General features: G+C 41.2%; 1 protein-coding gene across 2 annotated transcripts in view; it reads right to left on the bottom strand.

Annotated features, from left to right (window-relative positions):
- Slc9a9 (solute carrier family 9 member A9) overlaps positions 1 to 19,730 on the bottom strand; it is a 563,666-nt gene that overhangs the window by 274,877 nt on the left and 269,059 nt on the right. For both annotated transcript variants that reach the window (XM_063265800.1, NM_001271438.2), the window contains exon 9: positions 8,604 to 8,692. In XM_063265800.1, the coding sequence (XP_063121870.1) occupies positions 8,604 to 8,692 (89 nt within the window). The remainder of the gene's footprint in view (positions 1 to 8,603; positions 8,693 to 19,730) is intronic.

The following is a 19,730-nucleotide window of genomic DNA, read 5'->3' as shown; positions in this document are numbered from 1 at the left end:
AAATTTAAACACTTTGCCATAATTTATAAATTCAGCCCTCCTAGGATAATATTTTAAAGGTACCCTGAATGAAGAGGAGAAGAAAAGTGGTAGGAATCCTGACAAAAGAAATGTAATTAGAGTCAAAAATAAAGGCAATTCTATGCTTTCTGTAGATATCTTTGATCTTCTCATAAGTCAGGAAAGCACGGGCATTGTTGCTCCCTCCCTCAACTGTCTCAGAACAGGTAACTGGCACGAATCCTGACTGCTTTTGTTAACGCATTGGAGGGGGGAAAATGCACAAAACCATAATCCAAGACCACTGTAATGCAAATCAATAAGGCAGAGAGAGACACGCTGCAGGAGACACAGTAAGTAAAAGAACTGAACTTGATCCTTCTTTCCATGCCTCTGGATTACCCTAGACATTAGCCTTATGCAGCCACCTCATTAAATTTAAATTAATGCATGCTACCAGAATTAAAGAAATCATTAATTAGCACATATTGTTCCTCCTTTCTAATTTTTATCTTGGAATGTTCATGGTCATAATCCCGTTATTCATTAATTTACTTATTAATTCAGTAAGGTTTTATTGAGCACCTAAGCCCAAGGCAAAAGCCAAATAATGAATTTCCATAAACCTTTCTTACAGGCCAACCATCCTAAGAGATGAAGAGTCTGGAGTCTCCAAAGGCTGAAGTAAATTTAAATAGTATTTGGATGAGTGGCTTATTATAAGAGCGTGCTGTGTTAAGATCAATAACCACATTGCTCATAACTAACCCTTAAAACTTTCCTCGATAATGTCATCAATCTGATTCTTATCTTCCACGAGTCTAAAGGTCTTAGCAGTCATCAGTCTAATTGGATAGTGTTGTCCAGAACAGTCCAGTGAGAACTACAAGGTCCCTGAGTTTACTTTCTCATTTTATCTCTCTCCCACATGCCTCTTTCCTGTTCTCTCATCTATGTGTACTCCAGCAGTCAGACACACCCTCTCCTTATTTTGCTGAAAGCTTGTGGCTCCTACATATCGCGTTGGCTCCTTTGTCTTAGTGACTTCTGTGTTATGCTTTTAATTACTTAATTCTCTTTGCTTCTATGCCATGTATATATCTATATAATCTTCTGATTACCATTAGAACCAAACTTCAACTCCCCAAGTTCTAAATTAGCTTCTCAGGATCATCTTGTCTTGAGTAAGCAATTTAGTCCTCTCACTCCTAGAATATAGGCCTCCCTCTGTGTTAATTGATGCTAATATAGGGCAGATCCACCATATATGGACCTATCCTATATTAGTAACTCCTAAGGGGAATCACTGCCTTGTTTGCCTTTGTTTCCCAGGTTTCTATCTTGTCTGTCATGCTTAGTACATGTTCAGAACATGCTCAAAATGAAAACACTGAAAAGTCTTTTTGTTCAAGTCCGAGATCCTGGGCGCCCTCAGTGTGAGGTTTATGCTGTCTGCCGTCTGCTGCAGACACCAGCAGGCTTTGGGAAAGCCTTTGCAACCACTTGCTTTGGTTCAAGCTCAGAAACCTTTTTCACAAAGAACCATCCAATTCTCAGGATGACGTTTTTCTTCCCAGTGGGAACTAATGATGTTATTTTGGATTGCCTCAATCATGAATTCAATTTTGCAGCTTCAGCCCTTCATCCCACCTCCATGCCTTGTCACAATAAGCAAGTTGTCCCACCTTGACTGAAGTTTAAAAGAAGAACCAAGTGTGTGTGTGTACCTTATGCTCAGTGGTCCACAGAATAGTATGCTAGAAACATGTTTGACAACACATTCAGTTTAATGACTCATTTTAAAGTGAAAAAACTTAAGGTCACATAGGTCAAGTGTCCAGGGTCCTGCAGCAGACCCTACTTGGTGACCTCTAATCCAACATCCTTTTGACTATCATCTTGCTTCTCTCATATTCCAGATCCTTTGTTTGAATTTTCCTGCAAAGTCATGCATAGCACATTCAATTTAGCTCCCATTGTCTCTTTTTATTGGAAATTTAAATTTGGATTTGCATTGCTGCTTTCCCATTCAATGGCAATAAACACTAAAAATATCATCTGGGGTAGGGGAGTGGGAATGAAATAAGCATCTGGAAAGAATGCTCTAATGAAGGTGCCATTGTTTGCCCATAAACACTTGACAAGGAATCTGCCTTTCTGAAAGCAAACACGTGAAAAAATGTGCGTCCAACCCAACTACATTCTGATTAAGATGGGAAAATGCACTCAAAGTGGTGGATTTTCAAATACAATAGAGGAAATTTAAGAAAAAAATAATGTCTGAATCAGTTCAAAGTATGATAAAGCTAGCCAAATGTGATAGTTTAACAAGAGGGCCCCCAACCCTATACGAGCATATATTTGACTTCCTGGTCTCCAAGGAGTGGGGCTGATCGAAAGGTTTAGAAAGATTACTAGATGTGGCCTTTTTGAGTAGGTGTGGACTTGTTGGAGGAAGTGTGGTGGGCTTTGAGGTTTCAAAAGCCCATGCCAGGCCCAGTGTATCTCTCTCTCTCTGCCTATAGATCAGGATGTAGCGTTCAGCTACTGCTCCAGCACCCACCTGCTTGCCACCATGCTTCCCTGCAATGACAAGAAAAACCTCGGAAACTGTGAGCCAACCCTAATTAAAAGTTTCTTCTTACAAGATTTGCCTTTGTCATGGCAACTCTTCACAGTAATGGAACAATAACTAGGACACCAAGCGTATGTCCACTTATCTATGCCAATCATGTAAGCCTGTTGAACAAGTGATGTTAACTGTTACCCTTCTACCTACTAGTGACAAGCATTAAATAAGAGGTCAAATCATTGGAACCACAGCATCAGAAAGCCTGAGGCTGAAGTTTGCCTCTGAGAAGATACGGCAAACCCTCTGATTAGTCATCTCTTTTCCACATCACTCACCAAGGACTGCTAATTCCCCTCTTTGACCACTATAGCCAGCTACTCAATCCATTTTGTTGGTCCCCTTTGCAGTGGAATTCCTTTGAAAGCCTTGTCTATACACCATTAGGCTTACCTTTCTTTCCTTGTCTGTCTTAGACCTGTTTTGATTGGGTTTGACCGTACCATTCTGCCAGCCTACGGTATCACCGTTTCTATTTTCCTTGACATTTCATCACTATTGGAAGAACTCACTACATTCCTTAATGATCTCGTGTCTCCCTTTAATTTCTAGGAGAGGATACTGTCCCAGCCTCTCTTTTTCCTACTGACCATGACAACAAACTTGAGACAATTAATTTTTTTAAGTGAGAGAATTTGCTTTAGCTCATAGCTTTGAAGGTGTAGCTAAGGATTGATTGGTTTTGTTGTACTAGTCCTGTGGTAGAGCAACACATCAAAGAGTTGTGTAATGGAGTAAAACCATTCACCCATGGTCAGGAAGCAAAGGAGAAATAAGAGGAGACCTGGGGTTTCATAGTCCTCTTCAAGGGCATATCCCTAGTGACCTAAGACTTGCCCCAATCTCTCAATGTCAGCTACATGCTGTTGACTTCCAACATTGCACACTTGGCCTAGAGGATTCTTCTGGATGGTAAGGACTATACAATGTCCAGCTGGTGATACTACAACTCCATTTCACGACCTAATACACATCCCAAGTGAGAGAGTCAGCACAGGTGCCTGAGTGTCCTTTAGTCACACAGCCTTCCCTGACTAATGAATGACACCTCTGCTACTGAGTCAGGTGTACCTACACAGCTGTAGGAGCCTCTGTTTCTCTAATCTCTTCAGATGCTCTCTTAGTCCTTGTTACTGTCAGATGCTCTTCAATTCCCTCTCTTCCAGCCATGTTTGTCCTTTTGCTCTTGTTATCAGCTGTTCTCAATTTCTAAAGACTTCTACTCCAAATATTAATATGGTTCCCATTTCCATCCCCTTAAAGTATCTTTTTTGACAAGGACTTGTCTGGCTAACCTATTGAAAAATTACAAACTCCAATCTCCTATCTCCACTTCTTGTTCTTCTACTGACTTCATGACTATTGTAAATATATAATCTAGTGTCATTTATCTTGACTACTGTAAAGCTTGTCTACGAAAGGATCCTTTTAGTCTATTATATTACTTGTACCTTGAGTGGTGCCTGGTTTAAAAGGCTCTCTAAAATGTTAGTTAATGAATAAAGGTAATTAGTGATAGTCAAAGGAGCTATCTCTTAGGTAGAAAGGTATATGCAAAGTAAATGAGTACTTTGGATGTGTTAATGAATAGTAATTTCTTAGCTGCATACGTATCTGGTAGAAATGGTGGAAACTAAGTGGGAACTATGAGAAAGGATCTAGAAATTCTAGTAAAAATGAACGGCTTGGAATTACAAGGTTTTGCAAGTGAGCCTCCATCAAGGAAAAGCTAATTGATGGAAAAACCTGGCTTGGGGAGGATTGTGGAGGGAAGAAGGGCAGAGTCAGGCTGGGATTCTTGTGAGTAGCCCCATACAGGTTTTCTTGGGGGCTGCTATGAGTGGGTGTTCACCTCGAATATCCCTACTAGCTTGTTGAGTTTAGGACCAGAGGCAAGGTTCACAAGACTTGTTCGCCTGCTAAACAGTTTCACACATCATGCCCAGTGGGGGAAGGAATTGCTGTCCTGTTCACAAGCTCCTTAATAAAGTGTATCACAACTGATTCTGTGACTCGTTACCATGGCCGTAGCATGGGATCACTATGTTCCTTGGTGCCTAAGACATGGAAAGGCTGGGTGGTTTTTCATGCCACAGGCTTAAGAAAGAAAATAATGCACTTAACATGTAAAGGACAGTCATCTTACAAAACACATTTTGAAACTGAAAATGTAATTCTTGAAAAGGCATTTTAATTCTCAAACAATATATAACTTTCAAAAGCCTTTATTTTCAGATATAGCTATTTGATTAACTGGGATAGACAAAGTTGATGGTAAAACTCCTTTAAAATTGCATCACCTTTAAATTTTATAACACAACGTTGATTTATGCAGATTCCCCTCAAGGCTTCCCTTGTTAACTTTGTACTTTCCCATTACATGGTCCTGGAGAGAAAGGCAAAGAGGTTCGACACCTGCTCGACCTGTTGGCATTATGGACACAGTATGGGAAGGGATACTGTGTCCTCTAGCCATGCAATGTCACATTATATTTCCCAAAGCATCCTCAGGTTCAGTGGGGATGTGATAGCCACATCTGTAACCCATACCACAGGGATTCTGTACAACTTATAGTGAGTCTCCAGCTCACATGTGGAATTGGAACATCTCTTGCTACCTTGAGCAGACGTGGATGAGTACATATGCTTTCATATTTTCTCATATACATATATATACTTAGTTATGCATGCATATATAGATATGCATGTATGCATATTTATTGGAGGAAAGTGAATTAGAAATAATAGATACTGATCAAAGAAAAGAAGAGAGCCAGGAGAAGACAGTGGAAAAGAATCAGTGTTTATTAAGCCCCTGCTTTGTCTAGGTGGAAGCCAGTGAGGGAGCGAGGGTCGGAAGTGTGCGGTTATCTGGATATTAAGGAGTAAGCTTGTAGAAACCTCTTTTTGTAGGAGGGAGAGTGCTGTGAGTTGAACTGGGAGCCTGTCAGTGAGTGCTCCTCATGACATTTGGAGGCAGAACAGAAGGCTGTAGGGCACTGATTTTGGCTTTGTCTCCCCTAGGTGCTGGTCTGCTGTCTCACCCTCAGACGGGTTATCTTTGAAGTGCTGCTGAGCGGTCTAGATAGCGTGACTTAAAAGTGCAAGTCCCTAAACAGGATTCAGCCTCCCGGAATACAAATGCTGAGAGAACCAGAAAAAGCTCAGGAAAAAAAACAGCCCAAGACATTTCCCTTAAAGCCCTGAAGAATGCTACCAGTCTTTACAATTTAAAACATCCTGGAATTGGAGGTTTCTGGGTATTAGTATCAGGATTTTGGCTTATTTATTTCTGTTTTACTTGAGGGCTGTCAAGAGGTGAGAAATTGTGTTTTATGATGTTTCTAAAGCATCTACCTGAAGTGAAGGGAGAGCGGGGGAAGGGTAGCCTTGCAGAATCCCCGTCTCAGAGGATACAATGAAGACAAGCTGAGATTGAGATGTGACAGACAGGGCTGAAAACCAGTCTCAGCCACTGCAGAGTCCCCCCTAAGCCTGCAGGAACTCGTGGCCAGTTTGAGATTTTGCTTGGATGTTGTTTTATTCTCCCTGTGCCCACTGTCCAGCATCACATGAGACGTCTCTGGCTTCTCTGCCTGCCTTTGTGTTTTGGATAGATCTCATGACTGAGTCCAGTTCCTCATCATGTCCTATAGCCACAGTCCTGGCCATTTAGTACTGCAACGCTTACTCACTGCATGTTGGTCAGTTACTTCCTGTGTTGTACTGAGCTATATAAAGCGATTCGGAAAGGTGGTACAAGCTTGGGATTGAAATGGACTTGTTTCAGTACTCACAGAATGACAGGCATGTGGCACTCGAAAGGGGGCCTTGGTGAAGTGAATACTGGAACACACACCCTAACAAATCCACAAACATGCAAACAAGCTCTTTCCATGTAAAGACCACCAAGCCTGCCAATCAAAATGGTGGACACTTAGAGATATGCAAATCAAATGCTTCCTGCTGGATGTTATTTGCACGGCCAGATTATGTTGTTGTTGCCACTAAATATTAAAGCTAACTTGTCTAAGTACTTTTTCCTCACATCTACCAGAATGAGCATCCTAAAACGAAGCACCAATTATCCTAAAATTAGTCTGTTTAAATACTTTAATAATCCCTTTTTGAGCAGAGTTATGCATCCATCCCCCAGATTTATGTGTTGCAGTTCTAATCCTTAGCGCTCCAGAAATTGTCCCTAGGAATTAGGGTCACCGTAGATGTAATTAGTTCAAATGATGTTGTGTCAGAGTAGGTTAGGCCTAAGCCAATATGATTGATGTTCTTATCAAAAGAAGAAATTTAGCGATAGGCTGGCACCTGGGAAAACCACGTGAACAAGGTACCCATCAGAATGATCTGTCATCCAAGGAACAATAGCAAAGATTGCCAGAAAACCACCAGAAATGGAGAGAGAGAGAGAGAGAGAGAGAGAGAGAGAGAGAGAGAGAGAGAGAGAAAGAGAGAGAGAAAGAGAGAGAGAAAGCGAGAGAGAGAATGAGAGAGAATGAGAGAGAATGAGAGAGAATGAGAGAGAGAGAATGAGAGAGAGAGAATGAGAGAGAGAATGAGAGAGAGAATGAGAGAGAGAATGAGAGAGAATGAGAGAGAGAGAATGAGAGAGAGAGAATGAGAGAGAGAGAGAGAGAGAACATATTTTCCCCTATAAAGAGCTAATCACACCAACACTGTTGTCCCCATTTTCTGGACTGCATAGCTTTGTGGCAATGATTCCTGCTGGTAATTCTAATCCAGTGGTTCTCAACCTGTGGGTCTGAGCCCATATCAGATATCTTGCTGTTCAGATATTTACATAATGATTCATAAGAGTAGCAAAATTGCAGTTATGAAGTACTAAGAAAATAACCTTATGGTTGGTGGTCACCAAAACATAAGGAACTGCATTAAAGGGTCTCAACATTGGGAGTGTTGAGAACCACTGCTTTCTACTAGTTTAAGGATGAAGTTCAACTCCCTTCCTAAAGCACATATGAGTGATCTTTCTTAGCCTGAGGCTGCCTGTATTGTTTCATTCCTCACATGACCCAGCTTCTCCCTACTTGTGCGTTCACTATAAATCCATCTACAGAGCATCAGTGAATTCTCTAAGGGACTTTGACTGTGACAATTCCTTGGTATCACATACCCCTTTAAATACTCTTCTTCCCTTACTACATCTGACTTGGTATCTCTTTACTTTTGTTTCCTTGTTCCAGATTGGGCATTGTCTCTGGAAACTTCTGGTTGACTTCCCCAGCCCCCACTATGGAAGAAGACCTCATAGGATGATCCCCAAATGCTCCTGAGATTTGTTTGTCCCAGATATCTGGTACACTGTGGGTTGGGTGCTTATTATATGCCTGACCCTAGTCTGTAGCCTTTACCAGGGGTTTACCCCTTGAAGTAAAGGCCACATTCAGCCTCTGTCTGCATTCCTGGTATTCAGGATGTACTTGGCACAGAATGACTAAGTGGGTCTTAGTAGAAGGAGTCTATGTATGTTTTTCTGCAGATACACACTCCAATATTTCCTCAGACTAAAGGAAACATATTTAGCCCACTTGGCAATGGGCAGTTGAAATAAAAACATTCAATTGATGACCAAGTATCGCTTCCACATTCTTCTTTTCCTTCTCTGGATAATTACCCACAGTCACGCACTTTATAAAGCCTTTAGATGTAAGTGACTATGAATTATTACAGACTATAAGTCTTTCATCTTCCAGACTGACAGTCTATGCTTCCCATCTCTCAGGAGGGAGAGACTATTATAACTATATTTTTGCTTACCAAGAGAATTGTTAATGGTTATCCTGGAGGGAAAAAACTCTATAAATATCCAACCTATAATGAAGCCTTAAGCGTACTTTTTTCCTTTATTAATGAAATTCCTTTCACATGCACTGTCAGCGTGGCTACAGAACCACTACGCCAAGAAATAGACAAAGGCAGTCATGAGTTTTTCTTTTACCTGTTTGGTCCTCAGTTTGGAATCCGATGACAGATTGTTGTAGGTGTAATGTGCTTGAGTGACTCCACAGAAGAGAACCGCAACTATGCCTGAAATCCAAAAGAAGACCGATCAAAACCAATGTCCTCTCCCCAGTCAACGGACAGGGCTGGGAAATGGAGTTGCTATCAGGACAGGTAAAACTCTCAGTAATTACCATGTTAACAAAGCCCAGGTGAATCTTGCTACTTGCTTGAAAGAGGTCTTGGGATTGGAACATATAGAAAAACATTAAGCAGTAGAGTCTTACTAATATAGGAAGTAGTTTCTTCCTGGAGGGAAATGATGCTGTAGTCAAGAGTTAGAAAAAGCTACTCTTGAAAACATGAAGAAAAAAAAGTGTGGGAGTCAACTCTGGAATACCCAGAACAAGGGCCAACTACTTAGCTGCCTTTTCTAGTAGCTGGCACATCCACTTTCCACTGTGTGCTTTGGGGAGCCTGGAAAGGTTTCTGTCGTGCCATAATTTAGCACTAAATCTATGAGTCACCAACCTAAGACCTGGACAAGGCTTTTGATGCTCTTTCCAATGCTTCTGATTGCCAAGTATCAGACAAGAGACCTCGTGTGCCTCTTTGCATCCCTGGCGAAGCTGGGCACTCTTTTTGTAACTGAGCACCAAGGAGCACTTCTGCCCAAGCCCCTCACTCCCGGAAGGTGGTAGGGCTGTCGTCTTTTCCTGTGTACTTCCTACCAGCCCATTCCTGGTCCACCGCAGGGAGCATTTCTTAAAACCACATTTCTTAGAGCATTAAATGCTACATGAAATCATACATGCCACATAGCATGTGGGGACAGAGAACAACAACAGGGCCAATGTGTTATTTGTTCCTTGGCTCTGCTACACTGTTAGTGTCCCTGGGCTGGGTGGGCTTTAGTGAGAGCTCCACTCTACTTTGGATTAAAGATTAGATTAATTATGGGAAATTGGGCATAGAGGGGGGCTTGGGGAAAAGAATCGGAGATAAGTACACTCCTCAACTCAGAACAAGGGGATTGAACTGAATTTTAAGCAGCAGAGGTTTTTGATATAAAAACACTCATAAATTAAACGCTGATGATTCTTAAGAGTATAGAGCTATGTGAGCGGAATACTGGCATTTCAAATGAGCTTGAAATAAAGAATTTTAAAGGGCTGAGCTGTTTCGTATGTAAACTGCATGCATTTATTTACACGGTGGTTATTTTTCAAGTTGGTATCAGATAAAATATTGTTAAAACATGTTTACATAATACTAGTACAGAGCCACTCGTTTGCATTGTGGATTTCTTTTAACATTATGTTTTAAATTTTTAGATAAAGAAAAAAAAACCAAGCAGGAAAATTTGTTAAGAAATATATATCTAATAAATGTCTTTGGAGATTTTTGGTCAGTTCTTAGTTTCTTAGCATGTCTTGGGAAATTCTAAGGAAATCAAAAAAGAAAAAAGAAAGGAAGGAAGGAAGGAAGGAAGGAAGGAAGGAAGATATCTAACATTACTCTTCACAGGGTTCCTATCAAAAATCAACCAGGACCAGGAATACTTAAGCGTGGTAAGTTGTTGAGGCATATTGGTTCGTATTGGTTGGATATGAAATGTTTCTCTGTGTTTGTTTAAAATATCATGATGCGTCTATCTCAAGTCTGCAGGGGAGTCCTCTGATTGAGGGTTCACTGAACCCCTCTTTACTGAGAAACCACTTGAGCAATGTATTGCTATTCTGGAGAGGATGTGGATAAACACACAAGTGTGCTGGGTAGTGAATTATTCTGAGAATAAGAATGGGTAAGATCCTTTGCAGGGTCGAAGGGGTTCAGCACAGCAGACACCTACAGGGAGCTGGTTTCCTCTCCTGCTTGCTTCTTGGTTACTGAATGGCTCTATCCTTGCACACAGGCTCAGACTCCTGGTGAACTCAGCATCAGCATCCCAGCTTGCTGTCTCCCTCTGTTCAGCATAGTATCTTATTTTCCCTGCTGTCCTGCATTTGGGCTCACCTTTTCCTTCTCCCACTGCACAGCATCAGTCACATTTATTAGTCAAGCCCAACCGCTTTCAGCTCCTCTCGCCATAATGTTCTCTTCTAAACAATCATCATTTTTAGCTTGGATGACAGCAATGTCTTTCTAGGTGAAGTCCCTACCTCCCCAGTGGGTCCCTCAGGCCCTGTGAGTCTTCTGCCAAGAACATTGTAATGTACTCCCAGAGTCTAACACTGTTCCTTCTTCCATCTCCACAGCTCTCTGGCCTTATTTTTTAACACACTTCCTCCTGACTCATGGTCCTGAGTACACATCCTGCCACAAGGCCCTTGAGCATCCAGAATTGGGAATGCTCAGTGCAAAACACCCGTGTGGTTCCCTCGTCCATTTGGGTATTATAGGGTGTGTGAGACCAGGCTACCAGATAGGCATAAGAACTGGTAATGTTGAATGAGATTAAACCCAAGGAATCACAGAGATTTGAGAGCCGGAGTGGACCATTCCCTATCTGTCTCTGTTTCTGCTCTGGAACACGTAACCACTGTACCATACTGAGGACCATGGACACTCAGTCACATAGCATAACACCCGGAGTTCTTTGTGCTAATGAGGAAGGTATCTAGACAGCCTGGAGCTTTTAGCCAGTGACCTCCCATTCCTGGGTATTCCTTCCCATAAGAGGTATATAATCACCCTAATGAAGTATGTGGATTTACCTCCACCATTAAATAAACCAGCAGAAACAAGCAAGAGTCTTCTCAGAGAGTTGCTTCATTAACTACTGCCAGAGGGACACCCTTGGCTAAAGAGTGGCACTTAAGACTCCAGAGGAAGGCTTTCTCCCCTCCAGCCCCTCTGGTACTCTTGGCACTCATTCCCAATCAGATTCTACTTGTCCCGGACTCTACCTCCTCCTCTCAGCCTTCTCCTCTCCACCTAGTGCAAATATTCCAAGGGGAAAGATAGACTTCAGACCTGTTCCTGACTTCCTCTTCCAGGTACCCAGAGAGGAGACCAGGAACCACTGAGGACTCCCCGTTTCCGACTTTGCCCTTCTACCTCTGGGTGTGCCAGCAGTGCCTGGGCATCCTATCGGAGAAGCAGGATGCAATAAGACAGGGGATCTCCTCCAATGTCACATAAACAGACCAACTCCCCTAATCGCTTTGTAAAATTGACCCTTTCGTCACTCCCCACCCTTCTCTTTGGCTCACCCGCTCCATGTTTTCTACTGTCATCAATGGTTTCTGCGCTTGTCTGTTTTTCTGCCTTCCTCACAGAAACAGAGCTTAAGAACATCTCTGGCCACTTAATCCTTAAAGAAGCACTGGGAACTTTCGAATGTTGTTGGTAAATAACTGAGTATTCTCTCTCTGGAATGGATGAGGGACTGAAGTCACCTTGGTCACCTCGGAAGTGCCAGCTGAGATGCAATGTTCCCCCAACTTTCTTTGCTTTTCTGCCTACATTAGGCCATCTATGCATGCCTTGAAGTGATCCCAATTTATCTGGTAGCTGTCATTTCTGATATTTCAGGGAAGGAGATATGTGATGTGGTGATTACACATCTGAGCTAGCTCCTCTCATCCTCTGAGCAGAGTTTTCTCTCACTCCACTGTCTTTCATTTCCTTGCCTCCTGTGGAACCCTAACATACAATGTCCCTACTAAATATGTTCAGAATCCTGTGTATGGCTACATCGTGTGCCTGGCAAACCTTGAAGATCATGTGATCAGAAGCTTGCTGTTGTAATTAAAGTAAAGCAACAAGGTTGATTTGGCCTTTACTATTAGCATACATGATCATAATTCTATAGCCCGGTAATTAATTAAATCACATAAATTACTATGATTAGAATGACTTTTATAAGCCAAACACACTTTGAAACTGTCTCATTTAGCTATCACCTAAGCCACCCCTTCTCATTGGAAATTTCATACTATGTTTTCAATGATCTGCAATCAGTTCTGATCTGAAAATAATTGATGGAAAATTCCAGAAATGCTTCTGTTTAAAATAGCGTTTATTGTCACTTACTGTTTTAATTGTCCAGCTGTCTAATTTTTTACTAGGCCTAGCAGGTTAAGCAGTGTCCAGGACTCAGGCAGAGGTGGGTGTCTTCCACCATTTCCTCCACAAGCAAGGGGGGACTGTAGTAGCCATAAAATTTCCCATCGTAGAACAAATTCAGAGTGGACAATTTTGTTTTCTAATGCTCATTTTATTTGTAACCTAGGTAGTTCTTGTGTTATTGTCGTGTAAGGCTCTGCACAGCAGCCTTAAATTTAACTGTTTCAGGCAACCACATGTAAGAGACAAGAGGCCAAGGGCTTTGTGCTATCCACCAATCAGTGGCTTAGCTCTAAATCCACCTTCCTTCTTGACAGTGATCCTGGCTCTAAAGATCACATGCCTCAGTCTCCTGTGGGTGCTGGCTGCTTCTGTCAGGGTGCAGCCCCAGAGGTGGGGGAAACTAGCAAACCGCATAGAGGACCAACCCCCTCTGCTGTTCACTTCTCGGCCTTCTGCTTGACTGTACCTCACCAATGCTTCTTCCCCCTATTTCTGCAAGCATGTCCGGCCTCCCTTCCTACTTCACTGGTTACCTTTTACAGCATCTCCAGGCCAGCTCTGCACACATCTCAGAGAAAGAAAGGACAGACAGATAGTGACTTCAGTCAGGACCAGGAGCCTAAGAGCTCTAGCTCTTATGTGTGTATGCGCTTCCCATAGCTCTGCCTAGTCCTGACGGTTACATTTGCTATCCGCAACAACATGTTTGCCATTTAGAAATGATATTAGCATGTATCTTCTCCTTTAGAACCGGGACTAGGAAGACATCAAGGCAGAGGAGACGTTATATCTAGGGCCTCAACTCATTCTCCTTTTCAATTCTCCATAGGATTGGAATAGGTATTGATAAAAAGTATCAGGGGAATCAGGAAGAAGTGGCTTAGGACTAGAAAGAGGTCAGAACAAGGACCACAGAAGAAGTGGGACAGTTCTGACCTGGGCAGGTCTTATTTTCAGTCCTGTGACCTTTGAAGAACATATGTGTTATTCCACAATGGAGTATGAACATTCTCATCCTTGGGTATGTTCAGGCCAATGACCATCTTTCACTGTAGAAAGGGCTACTTTCATCAAGCAGAAGGTAGATATACTTGAGTTCTATGCTTTACTCATCCCTACACACACTTCATCAACCCTCCAGAATTAATTTATTAATTTTCATTATATACAAATATTTACATTTATTTAAATTATATTACTATATAATATCATTATATATGTATATGTTACATATAATATTACATATATAGATAGTGTATGTGTGTGTAATAGTTAAAGCAAAAGAGTGGGAAAAGGGGTGTGAAAGGGGTTGGCGAGAGAAGGACTAGGGAGAGGTTATAACTGTATTTAATAAAAAACGAAATTGAATAATCTTGTTTAAAGAAGCTGATTGCTTATGGATTAGAGTGTAAAAAAGCCTGCTTTAAGAAAAAAAAGACAAGGAGAATGGAGACTTCTGCTGTGTTCATGCCAAGGACTGAGGCAACTCCTCAGGAGGAACCCACACCTTGTTTTCTGAGTGTGAGTGCTGTTGTTTCTCACCCCTCCCACTGCCTGTCCTCAGCACTCCTTGAATGTGCTTGGTTATACCTGCCTTTGTCCTCTTTAAAGATTTGAAGACCCCCTACCCCTTCTGGAAGATCTAATGTGGAGAATTTCTGGAATTCAACCAATGCAGTTAGTGAGATCCAGATCAGCAAGAACAGGGAATCTTATTAAAATACAGTAATTTTGGAGTAAGGCCCCAAACTCTGCATTTTTATATTGTCAGGAGATATTCTGGTCCTTACACTGAACTTCAAGAAGCAAACTTTGACCAACATAAATTCACTCTTGCTCCAGCTTGGTCTTAACTTTGGATAGCCCTCAGATGAGACCCTTGCCCTGTTCTTGATTCTTTGGGGATAACAGATTTTTTTTTGTCCTCTGTTATTTCTTATTTTATCAGTGTCTCTTGTTAATGTTAAGGAAATTTTAAAATCATATTTTTTTCTGTTTCTCCTTCTCTGGTTTTCTGAATCAACATGGTTCTATGAAATACATTTTTGTTTCAGAGAACAATTATCTTGTGGGACTTTTGAGGCCTTTAATTATTTTTTTCTTTTCTTCTTTTAAAGCAGTACTGGTGAGTTGAAAATCACTTACACAGAGTAAGTTAGCAATATATTTTATCAGCAAATAATTCAGTAAAATTTCCCCTCCAAAGAAAGGAAACAATGCCTATAATTTAATTGTTATAAAATTATCATATCATTTTTTTTATCAAAGTGTCATGGGCTCAGAAATTAGCAAGAGACAGAGGCAACTAAATGCATACATTAGATATTTAGAAGCAGACTTTTCTTAATGAAGCTGAGTTTGAAGATAAAATCAAATTAAAAATTATAACTTTCTTAGAAATAAATATCACTAAGCATATATTCCATGTCAAAACCAAAGGGATAAAACCAAAATTATTTGGAGGAAATTCTATAGCTTTATATAGAACTTATTAGTAAAAGAAAGATTGACAGTAAGTGGACTGTTACCTTCAAAAAGTTAGGCATGTGGCATAAAATAGATTGAAAATAAGTATAATAAAAATCAGCTAGCCTCTAATGATGCCAATGGCGAGTGAAAGATAGAGTGGTAAAGGAACGCCTGCTCCATGCCTGTCAGGAGCCCAGAGGCTCCAGTCTCAGTCTCACCCAGGTTTCCATTATCTGTTTCTGAACATGGCTAGAAAATGAGTGTTGACCAGGTCCAGCATGGCTTGGATTGGGACACTTAATGAGGATGCAGTGGTAATGAAGGAATGGCAGGTATACCTACAGAAACCTGTGGTTTGGTATACTGTCCTCTCTCTAATAAAGAATGCCTACAACACTAGCAGCCTGAAAACTCTGCACAGCACACGGAGGAGGGGTTAGCTAGTCCCAGCAGGGTGGTTTTAGGGAAGCAGTCTTAGGCTGTCAACATCCTGGATGAGGAACCTGTGGATGATTCTCTCAACATTCTCACACGGACCAGGATAAGACTTTGTCATTTCCATGGGTGTGAGACATTGGGGTCTTTGACATGGTTATATACCTATCAATAACGCGCATTCATTCAGTATTCTGTCTTCTCCCCACCAATGGTATTGGCCAATGACTTCACATCTTGAAGATTCAGCTTTCTCATTTGGACAGCACCCGGATGTTTCTGAGGTTTGTTCTAAGTATAGCAATATGCTATACCTTAAAATGCTTTCCCAACTAAACATATTGATAAAATTCAGTACATATAAAGTCTTTCCGTAAGTGTTAAAAGTACAAGAAATGAGGCAGACATGAAGTGGGGAGAATAAACTAGAGAAACTCATTCAAAAAGCAAACACAACCATTTCTACTGCACAGTGTGACAAGACACATGTGCTCTGAACATTCTATGCCCTTAGAGGTCGTGTGCTGCTTCCCCCGCTTACTACTGCAATGATGAAGCAGGTTAAGAAGAGATTTCTTACTCCTAATAATCCAACCAGACAGTCCATGGCTGCTCTGTTCACAATAGCTGGAAACAGTCTAGATGACCATCACCTGGTGAGTAAACACGGAAAACATGGCCTATTTACACAATGGATCAGATTACTCAGCTGCTCAGAAAAATAAAACCTGTGGGCAAGTGGGTGAAACTAAAAGAAACTTATTAAGTATTTACTTTAGGTCAGAACCAAAGGGATAAAAACAAAATTATTTGGAGGAAATTTTAAAATGAGCAAGATGACATGGACTCAGAAAAATAAATGTCACACACTTCTCGAATTTGTTGGTGTTAGATTTGAATGTGTGCTCTGTTGGGAATACCCACAGAGGTTAGGCAATTAGTCACTTTCAATGGAGTGGAGGTAAAACTCAGTGATCTAAAGATAAAGAGGGGAATAATGGAACAGGAAGGGTTAAAGTCAGGCTGGGGATCAGGCAGGGTAAAGGAAGGCATACCGGAAGGGTCAGGAATGGGTAACCTCTTTTGGAGTTGTTGATCTGTGAGTCTTAAGACCTCCAAACATTACAGGCTATTGTCAATGTTGCTGATTACCCTCCAAAATTTGAGAGTTAGACCCTATTTCTGAAGATGCACCGTGCTTGAATCAAAGAGCTTGGAGAAATCAAGCTGATACTGACTGGAAGCTTCATGTGCACTTGCTAGCTTCCATAGTATTAGAATGCGCTATGCATCCTATGGAGGAGAAAGTAGTCATCTGTCTTACCCAGCTATGAACTCTGGGAGCTACAACATTGCCTGATCTAACAAGACATGTCCACTGGGGTAACAGTGGCATGAGCATAAGAGGAATAACCAATCACTTTCTGGTTTGATTTAAGCCCTGTTCTACAAGATGAACTCATATCTAGACACGTCATAAGCTCTAGGGGGAGAACCTAGTACTGTTATTCTGCTAAATGACATTTTATTAAACTGACTTCTAGTGACTTATGCTCATAAGCCTATATTAATGCATATGTAAGTCCTTACTAGAGAAGCTTCTATTTGCAGTAGACGGCCATTAACACACAGACTCACAACTGGTCAAGGTGCAGAGAATAAGAAACTGCACTTTCTCATCCCTAAATGGGATGTGAATATCCCTCCTGTCAAAGCTCAAGGATCATTGCCGATGAGAGGGCTGAAAGAATGTAAGAACAGAGTCATAGAGAACTCCAAGGGCAGAGGCATAGATAACTACAAGGCTTTTCCTGAACACAGGAACAAGGCTTTTCCTGAACAGGGCAGTTGCATGCATGGTCTCGCAGTGGTTGTGACAGGATGCAAGAGACCTGTGCCAGTTAAAGCCATACAAAATGCTAGCATGGAGAGGAGAGATGGGCACTAAGTCCTGCAACTCCATGAGGAGCGATTGGCAATTGAATGCTGCTGAGAGAGAGAGAAGAATGTATCCCTGGTAGATTCACAAAGGTTATGCTTTCAAGAATATATGGGCAGCACAAATTAAAGTACAAGGTTTTAAATAAAAGAAGATACAATGTTGGGCAGATAAGGGGTTGATTGGGGGATCTGGGAAAAGTTGGGGGAGCGAAGGTGTATGATTAAAACATATTGAATGGAATTCTCAAATAAGTAATAGAAAGGGAAAATGCTTCGTTTTGTATCATATAAAATATGTTGATTCTATTTATATCACCCCTGGAAAAACAAGCAGCCATTAAATGCAACTCTGGAAGAAATCAGGAAGCGGTTTAGAGAAAGTAAGAATGTCTGACTCATGTTTGTGCACAAAATCGCCTTTCAGCATCTGCCCACTGAGGTTTCAGTGGTGGGCAAGGTCATAAAAGGCTTGGCCACAGGGACTCATTTATGCAATTCTGAACAAAAATTAGAACCAACACTTTCAGACACTAGTTAAAAGAACTGTTTTGAGAAACCACAAAGCACACAGTTCAGTTCAAATTCACTGGCAAGGAAACTCAGGAAACAGCTCTTTGGTAAAACTAATGATACTGTTGGTATGTAAATTATTTCCAGAGAGGTCAGTTTTCATGCAACAATTGCTGCCCTTTGAATAACCAAATACTATTCACACCATCCTCTGTTACTTATACTCTGGACCCCCTCAGAGGCCTCCGCATCAATTGCTTGCTTACATGATCATGGTTCATGATTCTGTGACTGTAAATTATGTAAAACGAATAATACTACATTGGGAGTGAAGAGGCCTGGGACCCTTAGGCAAATTGGATGTTGGGTTCAACTTAAATTAATTGCATTCCACTAAATCCCATTGTCTTCTCAGTAAATTAAGAAGGGTAGTCTGCAGTAGTGGATTTAAACTGGGATAAGACTACTAAAAGTTGGAAGAAAATATGAGGGCTTCATAATTTATACAAGCACTCTTGTGTCCTGTTAACTAATATAAGAACTCTTATGAACAAAAACAAAAATATGCGACATGTGATAGAGACTTATTTATATTTTAGCTTGAAAACGTCAGAAATTTTAGCAAGCACTGCTGTAGGTGGTAGCTTGTGAGCACCTTTAACTTAAAGTGTCTGTGTGAAGAACACCACAGTCGTCAAGGTCTGTGTGTCATCGTCTGTGTGTCAAGGTCTGTGTAAGATCGAACGGAAGGATTGCATGGGGCCCTACAGATGCACACTGACCTCCTGTCTACCTCCCTATCCTCAGGAGGATACGTCCACTGCTTTTCTCTCTGTATTGTCTCCAACCCATAATAGTTTCTAGAAGACACGAGATAGTCACATGCTTGTTTGTTAAATTGACTCTTCTCTATTTAAGGAAATGCTTATTAACTTTGAAAAAGAGAATCTGGGGTGATGATTTATATCCTTACATACAAATAAATGTTTTATGAGGATTGATTAGTTTTAGGGTCCTTTTTTCCCTTATAGTCAACTGTTTTATTCAAGTCCATTATCACCTAGACTCTCAGCCGGTGATAATGTTATTCCCCCATCCTCTTCTCATTAGAAGTCGATAAAGGCTTCAGGTAGGGAAGCGTAAAAATAAATGTCTGTCACACAGAACATGATTTTCTTTGACATTAAATTCAGACTTGAGGGGTTTATGAAGTTGGAGAATATTGCATTTTTAGATAGGAAATATTGATTATATTACCAGAACAGGGAAAGAGTATAAGAAAAATAAAACAATGTGTCTTGTTCTTCCACAATACTCGGAGGGTCTTAAGGTTGGTGGGTTATTTTTCCTACTATGCATTTCTTAATTACCTGATCTACTAAAGGAAGCCATTCTGACAGGTTGGCTACTACTACTGAGAGAACTTGGAACTGGAAGTCAAAGATTTAACAGAATGGAAAACACCTTCAGGGAGGATGAAGGAATCTGAGTTTCCAAAGTGTACGTTCACTGTCTCGTCCCCCATGCTTGGCAGCCGGGTAGCCGGCAGGTGGACGGGAGTCTGTGGAACTTAAGAGGGAAAACACCATGAACCCATGTTCTTATTCCTGACTTCTCTGGGGCAGACGGAATCTGCACTTCAGAATTATTTCATGTTGCAACGTTTTCAGATTTCCACTAAGCAGCCCCCATGCCT

Source organism: Rattus norvegicus, chromosome 8, assembly GCF_036323735.1.
Source record: "Rattus norvegicus strain BN/NHsdMcwi chromosome 8, GRCr8, whole genome shotgun sequence".
In the NCBI taxonomy this organism is placed as follows: Eukaryota; Metazoa; Chordata; class Mammalia; order Rodentia; family Muridae; genus Rattus; species Rattus norvegicus.
Note: the sequence above shows the minus strand (reverse complement) of the source record. Positions and strands in the feature narration are given on the sequence as shown.